General features: G+C 44.2%; 1 protein-coding gene across 1 annotated transcript in view; it reads right to left on the reverse strand.

Annotated features, from left to right (window-relative positions):
* Positions 1-13,833, reverse strand: part of LOC120020277 (arf-GAP with GTPase, ANK repeat and PH domain-containing protein 3-like) — a 241,098-nt gene that overhangs the window by 4,604 nt on the left and 222,661 nt on the right. The window contains exon 17 of the mRNA XM_038963827.1: positions 10-265. Coding sequence (XP_038819755.1) covers positions 10-265 — 256 coding nt within the window. The remainder of the gene's footprint in view (positions 1-9; positions 266-13,833) is intronic.

A 13,833-nucleotide genomic window follows, 5' to 3' on the forward strand; every position in this document is an offset into this window, starting at 1 on the left:
CCTACTCACCCAGATGAGGAGCTGGGTGATGACCACGTTGGCCATGGCACAGGACAGATGCAGGGCGGTGCGTCCGTCCCCGTCTCCGTACGTCTCGTTGACCTCCTCCTTGGTGCCGTGGGCCAGCAGCAGCACCACCAGCCTCAGGTCGTCCTCCACCACGGCCCGGAGCAGCTGCTGCCCCAGGGGCACATCCGACTGGGGGAGACCCACCAGGAACAGCTTCTGCTCATACTTAGCCCGGATCCACCGCTCCCTTTCCTCCCTGGTGGTGAGGAAAGAGAGAAGAGATATGACATAGAGGGTTAAAGAGGGAAAGTGAGGTTACAGAGGACCGAAAAACAAGAAACAATGATAAAATTGTAAAATGGGATTTTCTATTAAATAAATAGATCATTTGTAATCTAAAGCCATGATAATTATTCACAAGAGGAGCTTTTGTGATCGGCGGGAGGGTAGGGATCCAAGGAAATTCTGGCAGGTTTTGGAGTAACTGTATTCCGCAGTACTCATAGGGCCTAGACCACATGCGGCCACTTAAGAACGATCCTTAAGAACAATCCTAACAGTCACGCCATTGTCTCAATCATGTATTTTCTCTAATAGGGAGCCTAGTGTAGCCTCTGAGTGTCAGGACACTGACGATGAAAGGGCTCAGTGGAGGGGCCAGATGTTGAAACTGTATCCCACCTCCACTGATAATCGTCTGCAGCAGGAGAGTTACAGTCTAGCCAGCTATCTAAAGGTTACACATTGTGAACAGCATGTCTGCTGTGGACAATACAGGACAGGAGGAAAGGGGGACATGTTTTTATCAGTGCTGTCAGCCATCAGTCGGAAAGGGATAACTGGAGGATCCCCCACAAAGGAGACTTCCTGCGCTTGGGCCCCGGCCTCCCCTGGGGTGCCCGGGATGGGAAGCCGATCGATGGGCCTGAATGGCAGACAGAGAGGCGGACTGGAGCTGGGGCTGGGCCTCCTTCAGTTATAGAGCCAGAGAATGGAGAGGAGCAGAGGAGGAGGGATCTATCTCCCTCCACTCTCTGCTAGTCAGACTTCTATCTCTACATCGCTCTACATCTTGAATCTTGACTCCCCAGTTCTCTTTTCTCCCACCCACACACAAACTGCAATACCATCCAAATAGCATTGGATTTAAAAAAGAAAATCAATACAGTGAATGGCTGGGCATGCTCAGTGTGGCTCTGACCCCGCGACCCCGTCAAGCGGAGTGATAAGGGAAGTAGAAAGGGGCTGTTGTTTGGGCGTCTGGGTGAGTGACAGAGAAAAGGGGCTCACACTGATATGGTAAAACGACTCTGTCGCTGGTTGGAGTGACAAGGATCCCCCAGGACACTGACTGCCAACGGGTCTGTATGGACACTAACGTCACTTTACACTTCGAAATATCAGTAAGTAAGCCTAAAAAACAGACAAAACTACAAATAATTACAAATGTTAGAATGACGCCATCGGTCTGAAGACAATGCTCAAACTGACTCGTGGCTATGTCCCAATGTCTACACTAGCACACCATCAGAAATCCATGCCCAATATGTTGCTTTATTTTAAGGGGTATGCTAGTATGGATATTGGACCAGAGTTTACTGTATACAGTGCATTCGGAAAGTATTCAGACCCCTTGAATTTTTCCACATTTTGTTACGTTCTAAAATGGATTCAAATGTTTTTTATTATTATTATCAATCAACACACAATAACCCATAATGACAAAGCAAAAACAGGTTTGTTGATTTTTTTGCTCATTTAAAAAAATGTACAACTTAAATATCACATTTACAAAAGTATTGAGACCCTTTACTCAGTACTCTGTTGAAGCACCTTTTGCAGCGATTACAGCCTTGAGTCTTCTTGGGTATGAAGCTACATGCTTGGCACACCTGTATTTGGGGAGTTTCTCCCATTCTTCTCTGCAGATCCTCTCAAGTTCTATCAGGTTGGATAGGAAGCATCGCTGCACAGTTATTTTCAGGTCTCTCCAGTTCGATTGGGTTCAAATCCCTGCTCTGGCTGGGCCACTCAAGGACATTCAGAGACGTGTCCACTCCTGGAGCCGGTTTTCATCAAGGATCTCTATTTACTTTGCGCCGTTCATCTTTTCCCTTGATCCTGACTAGTCTCCCAGTCCCTGTCGCTGAAAAACATCCCCACAGCATGATGCTACCACCACCATGCTTCACCCTAGCGATGGTGCCAGGTTTCCTCCAGACGTGACGCTTGGCATTCAGGCCAAAGAGTTCAATCTTGGTTTCATCAGACCAGAGAATCTGGTTTCTCATGGTCTGAGAGTACTTTAGGTCTTTTGGCAACTCCAAGCGGGCTGTCATGTGCCTTTTTACTGAGGAGTGGCTTCCGTCTGGCCATTCTACCATAAAGGCCTGATTGGTGGAGTGCTGCAGAGACGGTTGTCCTTCTGGAATGTTCTCCCATCTCCATAGAGGAACTCTGGAGCTCTGTCAGTGACCAATGGGTTCTTGGTCACCTCCCTGACCAAGGCCCTTCTCTCTTGATTGCTCAGTTTGGCCGGGAAGTCAGCTCTAGGAAGAGTCTTGGTGGTTCCAAACTTCTTCCATTTAGGAATGATGGAGGCCACTGTGTTCTTGGGGACCTTTGGTTTTTGCTCTGACATGCACTGTCAACTGTGGGACCTTATATAGACAGGTGTGTGCTTTTCCAAATCATGTCCAACCAATAGAATTTTCCACAGGTGGACAAACATTTTAATATATTATTTGTTGTTGTATTTTCTTAAAATTGCATTGTTGGTTAAGGGCTTGTAAGTAAGCATTTCACTGTAAGGTCTACACCTGTTGTATTCGACGCATGTGACAAATCAAATATTATTTTACTTGAATCAAGTTGTTGAAACACCTCAAGGATGATCAATGGAAACAGGATGCACCTGCACCTTTATTTTTAATAAATTTGCAACATTTTCTAAAAATCTGTTTTTGCTTTGTCTTCATGGGGTATTGTGTGTAGATTGGTGAGGAGTTTTTTTTTATTTAATCCATTTGAGAATAAGGCTGTAACGTAACAAAATGTGGGAAAAGTCAAGGGGTCTGAATACTTTCCCGATTGCAATGTATAGTACAGTATGTCACCTGCCAGGCCCACTAGCTCTCAGCAGCATCAGCCTTAACTAAAGGGGCTAATTAACCTACCTCTCCTCTCCACTGACAGACCTGGCCCATATCACAGCTGCCTTTGTCAGTGCCCGCACGGAATTTGATTAACTGCTAACCACCATTAATAGTTCATAAAGCTCAGCCTGGCAGATAAAGCAGTCACCCTGAACTCTTGCATTGTCCTTTACACATTAAAGGATTGCTAATTACACTGGGAGAAGGGAAATTGTTTTATGTTTAGTGAGGAGTTCAGTAATACCACAAAGCCTGCATACATGCTTATAACCAGTTTTAAAGCATTATACCTCAAGGTTAAGTTAAGTGTTACTTATGAGATTCTTCAAATTAGCTCAATGGTACAGGCATAACTCTAAACCCACCTTACGACTTCCTGAAAAGCATTAAAACAGTGGAAAAAGGATCTCTCCCGTGGGTGAATAACTATTTTCTTAAGGCTGGCGATTGGAGCAGCGATTGGAGCAGCCAGCAGTTTTATGGTGTAAGCCCTCCATCAAACCCCAGTCTGTCATTATGTGAGAACAAGGCTGGTAGTGGATCAATGGCAGACCAGAACCAGCGGATTGCTCTGGTTAGGAGGCTGACAGCCCCACCCCCCTGGTTTTCACTTTCAAACACAGGAACCAAGTCCTTTTAAAAACATTCCCCAGCCCTTTTCTGAAACCGAGAATCAATTACGTGTCAAACGTTAAACTATATGTGATCGATTTGGTAATAGTCAGATGTACTGCCTAATATTTTGTTTTGGTAGAATCTGGAATTTGTGATGAAGTCAAATCGGGCAGTTAGCCAAGGTTTGCCTCAGAGAGCTAACCCACTGAATGAATGGAATCCCAGATCTAGGGAGGAGAGCCCAGTGAATTGACAAGGGCTAAATGAGGCAGAAAGTTAGCGCCAGGATGTGAAACAAAAAGGCTGAGAACCATTAAGAAGATGTCAATGTCCAAGAAAGGAGCCCAAGGCCCATACTCACAAAGCAGTCTCAAAGTAGGAGGGCTGATCTGGGATCAGGTCCTCCCTGTTAAATCTTATTCAATACGATCTAAAAGGCAAAACTGATTATATATCCTATTTGTGATTACAGGCCTTGAAGCCACAAAAAGGCCTCAATCCCAGTAGTAGGGGTCCAAATGTAACCACGCTGGTACTATAGAGTTCCGTTTAAGAAAAAGGGAAGCGGCCAGCGGTGGTGACTCAGATTCCTCAGCTGCTACACCACTTGAAAGGTAGTCTGTGAAAGGAAGTGAAATGGTAATCCCGCCTCTGTCTTTTGTTTGAAATAGAACAACAATCCAAACATAGGCAGGGTTTAGGCAGTCAGGGGGAAAGCCGAGATCCTTGAAAAGGACACTTCCTCTCCGCAGGAGGAAGAAAAATAAAATCGGCAGATTTAGCATGTCAAAGCGGGAGGAGAAAAGAGGGGGAGAAAGAGAGGGAAAAGGAGAGGAGATAGAGAGTGAACTTCATAAGCAGGGGATGATATTCAGGAAATCAAGCCGATGGTTACCCTCGACACACGCACACACCGTGAAACACATACACTCACGCATGCACACACACACTACTTTCGCCACCCTTGCACACATACTTGCTAAAAAAATCCTCTGTTGCTTAGGGGACAGAGGGGACTTGCAGAAAAGAGACAGAGTAAAGATCTCAATAATGTCTCTTTAAACGATAAAGCATTACTGCTTGGAGCAGCATGAACTTCCTCAGTAATTCAGTGTTATATCTGTGTGCAATGACTATATTTTCTTTACCACCTTATAGCTGACATTTGTTACAAAAGTTTGCTAAAAAACAAAGCAGAGATTACAGTATTAAGACTAAAGTCTAAAGGCACAGAGGACACAAAACGGTCAAATAGGCTGTTAGATTCTCTACTTTTCAATCCTAATTCTTAATTTATATGAGCGGCATCAGTTGCAGAATAACTTGTGTGAAAATAAGTGCTGAAGCCCTTTTATAATTCTATACGAGTTCTGCACGTTTAGTTCCTGAGCTGAGCACTGGATTCTGACCTCCCCTTAATTAAGTGGCAAATGGCGGAATGATTCTCCTCAACCCAGTCCACGAAGTCAACAACACATGACTGCATCCACATAAAGAGGAACAAACAAGGATAATTAGTCAAGCTCCAAAGACAAAGACAAATAGGGATTTATTGAAGGAAAGAGAGACTGAGACAGAGGGGGCGGGACCATGGTAGCACTGAGTAAAATAGTAGTGAATAGACAAAGACCAGAGAATGACCACTCCAGGCCTCCTTTAATAAAGGTGCCATTGATTGGTCCACACATTAAGGGAGGAATCAGGATGTCCGTCCCACCATTACCACCACCAAACGCACACACATGCACACACACACACCACCCCATCCTTCAAACACAGTCTGTTCCTCCTAAACAATCAGGGTAAGCCCCAGCCCCCTCTCTCCCTCCCTCCCTGCCTCTCAACATTCACTGCGGACACATCAAATAGATTCACTGAGAGTGAAGGAGTGGTGGAGGGGGGGACTAGGCAATCTAAACACCCCTCGCAGTGGGAGGGGGGCGGCTTGTATAGGACAGATTCCCATGCAACAGCCGGCCATTTCACTTTCACATATTGAGAGAGAGAGAGAGAGAGAGAGAGAGAGAGAGAGAGAGCTGGGAGAAGGGGACAGAAAGAGAGAAAAACAAAAGAGAGAGAAAAAACACACAACAGAGCGAGAAAGCAGGGCCCCAGAGCTTCAAAGGTTGCTAGGGGCGAAAAATGAGAGAGCAACCCAGTAAATGAGACTCCCTACAGTCAACAACAGGGGTACAGTTTAGACGTTATCCTCAACCAAGAATAACAACTACATAACAAACATGATCTAGAATCTAGCTTTCTAGGATAAACCCTCCTTTACTCATGTACATACTGTAGAATGTTGGGCCAGAGATAGTGGTTCTATAGTATGGTTCTAGAATGAGACTGTTGTTTTGTTTGGGTTGAGCAGTCTGGTTGAACGGTCTGGCCAGTTGTTCTATTGAGAGGCCAGTAGAGGAGCATCTGTGAGCCTTGGGCTAGCAGCAGACAGGGCAGGACGAGTTGAATATATTGTGACATTAATGAGGTTGTCACCGTCCCCATGATGGAGCGGCTGTGTTTTTGTGCCAGAGAAGACTAACACCCTTAAATGCTCTCGCTGTTAACCCCCTACTGCCCATGTCCTCTCCAACACAACGCTGGGACAATGACATGTACACCACACATGCACCCAGTCACTTACGACAAACACCACTCGCAGAATTAATTCATTTCACCCAGCTTGACACAAATGAGCCTTCCTTTAATCAGATGGATTTGAAATGAAATGAGTCATCAAATGTAGTTGCACTACATGACCAAACATACAGTTGAAGTTGGAAGTTTACATACACCTTTACATACACATTTAAACCCAGTTTTTCACAATTCCTGACATTTAATCCTCGTAAAAATTCCCTGTCTTAGGTCAGTTAGGATCACCACTTTACTTTAAGAATGTGAAATGTCAGAATAATAGTAGAGAGAATGATTTATTTAAGCTTTTATTTCTTTCATCACATTCCCGGTGGGTCAGAAGTTTACATACACTCAATTAGTATTCGGTAGCATTGCCTTTAAACTGTTTAACTTGGCTCAAACGTTTCGGGTAGCCTTCCACAAGCTTCCCACAATAAGTCGGGTGAATTTTGGCCCATTCCTCCTGACAGAGCTGGTGTAACTGAGTCAGGTTTGTAGGCCTCCTTGCCCGCACACACTTTTTCAGTTCTGCCCACAAATGTTCTATAGGATTGAGGTCAGAGCTTTGTGATGGCCACTCCAATACCTTGACTTAAGCCATTTTGCCACAACTTTGGAAGTATGCTTGGGGTCATTGTCCATTTGGAAGACCCATTTGCGACCAAGCTTTAACTTTCTGACTGATGTCTTGAGATGTTGCTTCAATATATCCACATAATTTTCCTGCCTCATGATACCATCTATTTTGTGAAGTGCACCAGTCCCTCCTGCAGCAAAGCACCACCAAAACATGATGCTGCCACCCCTGTGCTTCACGGTTGGGATGGTGTTCTTCGGCTTGCAAGCGTCCCCCTTTTTCCTCCAAACATAACAATGGTCATTATGGCCAAACAGTTCTATTTTTGTTTCATCAGACCAGAGGACATTTCTCCAAAAAGTACAATCTTTGTCCCCATGTGCAGTTGCAAACCGTAGTCTGGCTATTTTATGGCGGTTTTGGAGCAGTGACTTCTTCCTTGCTGAGCGGCCTTTCAGGTTATGTCGATATAGGACTTGTTTAACTGTGGATATAGATACTTTTGTACCTGTTTCCTCCAGCATCTTCACAATGTCTTTTGCTGTTGTTCTGGGATTGATTTGCACTTTTCACACCAAAGTACCTTCATCTCTAGGAGACAGAACGCGTCTCCTTCCTGAGCGGTGTGACGACTGCGTGGTCCCATGGTGTTATTACTTGCGTACTATTGTTTGTACAGATGAACGTTGCACCTTCAGGCGTTTGGAAATTGCTTCCAAGGATGAACCAGACTTGTGGAGGTCTACAATTTTTTTTCGGAAGTCTTGGCTGATTTCTTTAGATTTTCTCATGATGTCAAGCAAAGAGGTACTTGAAATACATCCACAGGTACACCTCCAATTTACTCAATGATGTCAATTAGCCTATCAGAAGCTTCTAAAGCCATGACATCATTTTCTGGAATTTTCCAAGCTGTTTAAAGGCACAGTCAACTTAGTGTATGTAAACTTCTGACCCACTGGAATTGTGATAAAGTGAATCATAAGTGAAATAATCTGTCTGTCTGTAAAGAATTGTTGGAAAAATTACTTGTGTCATGCAGAAAGTAGATGTCCTAACCGACTTGCCAAAACTATAGTTTGTTAACAAGAAATGTGTGGAGTGGTTGAAAAACGAGTTTTAATGACTCCAACCTAAGTGTATGTAAACTTCCGACTTCAACTGTATGTATACACCTGATCGTCAAACATCTCATTCCAAAATCATGGGCATAAATATGGAGTTGGTCCCCCCTTATGCTGATAGAACAGCCTCCACTCTTCTGGGAAGGCTTTCCACTAGATGTTGGACTTGCTGACTGCGGGGACTTGCTTCCATTCAGCCTCAAGAGCATTAGTGAGGTCGGGCGATGATGTTTGGCAATTAGGCCTGGATCACTGTCAGCGTTCCAATTCATCCCAAAGGTGTTCGATGAGGTTGAGGTCAGGGTTCGGTGCAGGCCAGTCAAGTTCTTCTACACCGTTCTCGACAATGTCACGTTCTGACCAATGTTCTTGTGTGTTTTGCTTGTTTTAGTGTTGGTCAGGACGTGAGCTGGGTGGGCATTCTATGTTGTGTGTCTAGTTTGTCTGTTTCTGTGTTCGGCCTAATATGGTTCTCAATCAGAGGCAGCTGTCAATCGTTGTCCCTGATTGGGAATCATATATAGGTGGCTTGTTTTGTGTTGGGGATTTGTGGGTGGTTGTTTCCTGTCTTTGTGTTTTCTATGCACCAGCTAGGACTGTATCGGTTTGCCACATTTATTATTTTGGATTTGTTAAGTGTTCACTTTTATCGTTCGTATTAAACATGTTGAGCACTGGCTACGCTGCGTGTTGGTCTGATCCCTGTTCCACCCCCTCTTCTAGTGAAGAGAGGGAAGGCTGCCGTTACAGACAAACCATTTCTGTATGGACCTTGCTTTGAACACGGGGGCATTATCATGTTGAAACAGGAAAGGGCCTTCACCCAAATTGTTGCCACAAAGTTGGAAGCACATAATCATCGAGAATATCATTGTATGCTGTAGCGTTAAGACTTCACTGGAACTAAGTTCACTGGAACTAAGGAGCCTAACCCGAACCATAAAAAAATATTTATCCTCCACCAAACTTTACAGTTGGTACTATGCATTTGGGCAGGTAGTGTTCTTCTGGCATCTGCCAAACCCAGATTCGTCCATTGGACTGCCAGATGGTGAAGCGTGATTCATCACTTCAGAGAATGCGTTTCCACTGCTCCAGATTCCAATGGCATCCTATGATGTGGACTAAGCAACGGGTGTGGCTGACATAGCAGTATCTACTAATTTGAAGGGGTGTCCACATACTTTTGTATGTATAGTGTATATGTTGCTTTAATTATACTCTATAATTTAGAAAAGAAGATAAAACACTGACAGTAATTTGCTTCAGTTGGCCTTGCTGTAAACTGTGTGCGTAACAAAAAATTAGATTTGCTAGTTAATTTCCCCTATATACCTGGCTGGTGCTGAAACCCGTGGCATATTGGCTAATTAGTGACAAATCATCTCCAGGGCAGGCTGGGCTAATCAGTGACCTGTGGGTTTCATTTGGAGAGACTGCCACGGCACAGTGCTGAACTGGACAGGAGACCCCAGCTCCGCTCATTAATTAGTCTAAATTAATTACCCCACCTCCACCAGGGCTCCTGGCAAGGCCAGCTATTCTAAAGCCTCTTTGGAGAGTTGGATAGTTGCCGGTTGGCGCTCCTCGCACCCCTAACCTGTGAGTATCCGGAAAGGCTCAGCGCTCTTTGGTTTAGGGACTGGGGCTGTTCTACAGGAGAGGTTATAGCTGGCTCATTATAGTTTGGATCCCTTATCAGGCTAAACTACAGCCCTTTCTGCCATCCACACTGGGTTGGTGATTCTAATAACAGCTGAGAATTAGGGATGAGAATGAGGGAAGAATATGAGAGATGGCAGTGGAGGGATGCAGTATCAATTCCATTCTCCCAGCCGTGTATCCGTCCAGGAAGGACAGAGTTAAAAAGAGGGAGCAGGTTTGGAGAGGTTAGTGGTGTGATTCATTTTTATTACCGTGCAGACCCTGCAGGCGGCATGCAGGAGCGGCAAATTATTTCTGAAACAAAGTGGAGGAGGAGGCGGGCTCTTTTACTCGCTCTCTCTCCACTCCTCTGGTCGTCAGAGCAGAGCTATTACCTGGCCGTGTCCGAGGGCGCCGCGCGGCACAACAACCGACAGAGGGGTGACAGTGAGGTGGGCAGCACCGGTGAGGGATAGCCTTCCACATCCGTCTACGCTCCCAGACATCTTCCACCCCCAAATGAGACATGGGGGAGGAAGGAGAGGTTTGTGTGTGTGTGAGGTGGAGCCCCCCTCTTCCTTCCCCGTCAAAATAGTCAGTAGTGTTTTCCCTCACAAGTGTGTGTGTGCTGCTTTCTCTCACGAGCGCGCGTGTGTGTGTGCGCACATCATGTTTTCTCTCAGGAGTGTGAGTGTATAGTGTTTCCTCTCACGTGTGTGCCAGACAATTAGAGGTGGCATGGAAAACATGCCGACTGGCAGACACTAATTAAAGGAACAACTCCCTTCCAATATGCTGACTGGAGAAAGATTGCATTTCTCCATGAGATTTATGGCCCAGGAGAAATATATGTCATCATGATCTATTGATGTATACACATGCTTTTTATGGCACACCACTATCAACATCTTTCTTATTCAGACTTCATTAAATTATTGGGTGATACATGTAAAACTCTCTCTGAAAGCTGTTGATGGCACTGAAAAAGTCTGATCAAAAATACAAAATGCATTTTGGTTCTTTAAAGATACAAACCACTACAAAATCCCACCACGACATTAGCCTACACGATGAGTACCGAGATCTACATAAATCTGACGACAAAGCAAATCTGTGCAGACCTCTTTCACATAAGAATGCCTAAAGAGCTAAGCTAATCTTGTGGATGAACACCTTTCAAGTTAACATTTCAAAATGCGAGCCGGCAGAACTAGTGTCGCAGGAGACATTCAATCAGATGTGAGGCTCATCTTCAGGTAGTTACTGAGTCGTTTAGATTAGGTGTCACTAATGTTTAGGAGGAGGTGGGGTGGGAACGCTACACCAGCTGCCTGGGTGCCATCACAAAGCTGCTCCATGTCACCACAGTGACACAATTAACATCAGAACCACTTCGAGCCCAGGGGAGGAGCTAGTGTGGAGACAATAGAGATCTGTATATTTAATCTTAACGTTTCATCTGTATGGATGAGACAACAAAGTAATGGTGGGGATCAGAAGCAAGATAATATATTAATTCCCCTTTGTGTCTCCTAAATATATACAATAGATGCTTTGAGGTGATATAGAGGCAGGGCCAAGGTAATGGTATCTCCTTTCTTCATCAGATTTCTGATTTAAAAAATGGATTCCTCTTTCGTAAAGCAAAATATATATCCGGATTTCAATAATCATCGATCGATGATTACCGATGAGATAATGACAACAACCTCTTTCCTCTATGATAATAATGGGATTATTATCGTTATTTGTTTGACGGACTAAACAAAGATGCATGTGCTCACACAGAATGAGATGTGATTTTCGTGACAATGAAAAACATTCCTACCCAGGGCGATATAGGAACAGTGACAGAGGTGAGACAGAGGAATCAGTATCAATAATCTTTCATCAAGTCCAGGGTGGCGGAATACTGGAGCCCACAAACCATTCAATAAGTAATCGTGGGCCATCACTCAACTCAAAGCTGCCCTGAGTTGGGTAGAATGGATCGAAGAGGATATGACATCTTTCTATGGACACAGATAACACACACACACACACACACACACACACACACACACACACACACACACACACACACACACACACACACACACACACACACACACACACACACACACACACACAACGAGTCTATATTACTGCTTGGTATGGCAACAGCACCGCCCTCGATCGCATGGCACTGCAGAGGGTGGTGCGGATAGCCCAGTACATCACTTGGGCTGAGCTCCCTGCCATCCAGGAACTCTATATCAGGCGGTGTGAAAGGAAGGCCCGTAAAATCGTTAAAGACTCCAGCCACCCAAGCCATAGACTGTTCTCTGTGCATCTGCACAGAAAGCAGAACCGGTGCATCAAGTCTGACACCTACAGGCTCCTGAATAGCTTCTATCCCCAAACCATAAGACTGCTAAATAGCTAACTAAAGGGTTAATTGGACAATTTGAGTTAACCCTTGTATTTCCTTTTTTTCTTTTGCACTGTCTCTATGCACACTCACAGGACTGTACACACGCACACTGACACTCCAACACACACACACACACACACACTCACTTAATTTGCTCTCTCTAAGCGCTAGACCTCAGCTGAATCTGGTAATGAATGGTGTGGCTGTAAAACAAGTTGAGGAGACTAAATTACTTGGCGTTACCTTAGATTGTAAACTGTCATGGTCAACACATATAGATTCAATGGTTGCAAAGATGGGGAGAGGTCTTGCCGTAATAAAGAGATGCTCTGCTTTTTTGACACCACACTCCAAAAAGCAAGTTCTACAGGCTCTAGTTTTGTCTAATCTTGATTATTGTCCAGCCTTGTGGTCCAGTGCTGCAAGGAAAGCCCTAGTTAAGCTGCAGCTGGCCCAAAACAGAGTGGCATGTTTTGCTCTTAATTGTAACAAGAGGGCTGATATAAATACTATGCATACCAGTCTCTCTTGGCTAAGAGTTGAGGAGAGACTGAATGCATCACTTCTTCTTTTTATAAGAAACAATAATGTGTTGAAAATCCCAAAATGTTTGCATAGTCAACTTACACACAGCTCTGACACACACACACTTATCCCACCAGACATGCCACCAGGGGTCTTTTCATAGTCCCCAAATCCAGAACAAATTCAAGAAAACGTACAGTATTATATAGAGCCCGTATTGCATGGAACTTCCTTCCATCTCATATTGCTCAAATAAACAGCAAACCTGGTTAAAAAAAAAACAGATAAAGCAACACCTCGCGGCACAACGCCTCTCCCCCATTTGACCTAGATAGTTTGTGACATTGATATGTCGGCTACGTGTGCCTTTTTAACATCTCTAGGCTAGGGGGCGGTATTTTCACGTCCGGATGAAAAGCATGCCCAAAGTAAACTGCCTGCTACTCAGGCCCAGAAGCTAGGATATGCATATTATTAGTAGATTTGGATAGAAAACACTCTGAAGTTTCTAAAACTGTTTGAATGATGTCTGTGAGTATAACATAACTTATTTGGCAGGCGAAACCCCAAGGACAAACCATCCAGTATTTGTTTTTTTGAGGTCACTCTCTTTTCAATGGGGTTTCTATGGGGATCTAGATTTCTAAGGCACTTGCTTGCAGTTCCTATCGCTTCCACTGGATGTCAACAGTCTTTAGAAATTGGTTGATGTTTTTCCTTTGTGTAATGAAGAAGTAGGGCAGTTCAGAATGAGGGTTGAGTGAAGTGTACTGTTTGTTTGAGGCGCGTGACCTGAAAGCTCGCTCCACTTTGTTTTTATCCGCTATTGAACGCAGTTTATCCCGTCTTAAATTTGATTGATTATTTACGTTAAAAAATACGTAAAGTTGTATTAGGAAAGTTGTTTGAAATGTTTGGACAAAGATTACAGGTAACTTATTAGATATTTTGTAGTCATGTTGTGCGAGTTGGAACCGGTGTTTTTCTGGATCAAACACGCCAAATAAATGGACATTTTGGATATAACGACGGAATTAATCGAACAAAAGGACCATTTGTGATGTTTATGGGACATATTGGAGTGCCAATATGCTCGTCAAAGGTAAGGCATGAATTATATCGTTATATCTG

The sequence above is a fragment of the Salvelinus namaycush genome, chromosome 25 (genome assembly GCF_016432855.1).
Source record: "Salvelinus namaycush isolate Seneca chromosome 25, SaNama_1.0, whole genome shotgun sequence".
NCBI classification, from domain to species: domain Eukaryota; kingdom Metazoa; phylum Chordata; class Actinopteri; order Salmoniformes; family Salmonidae; genus Salvelinus; species Salvelinus namaycush.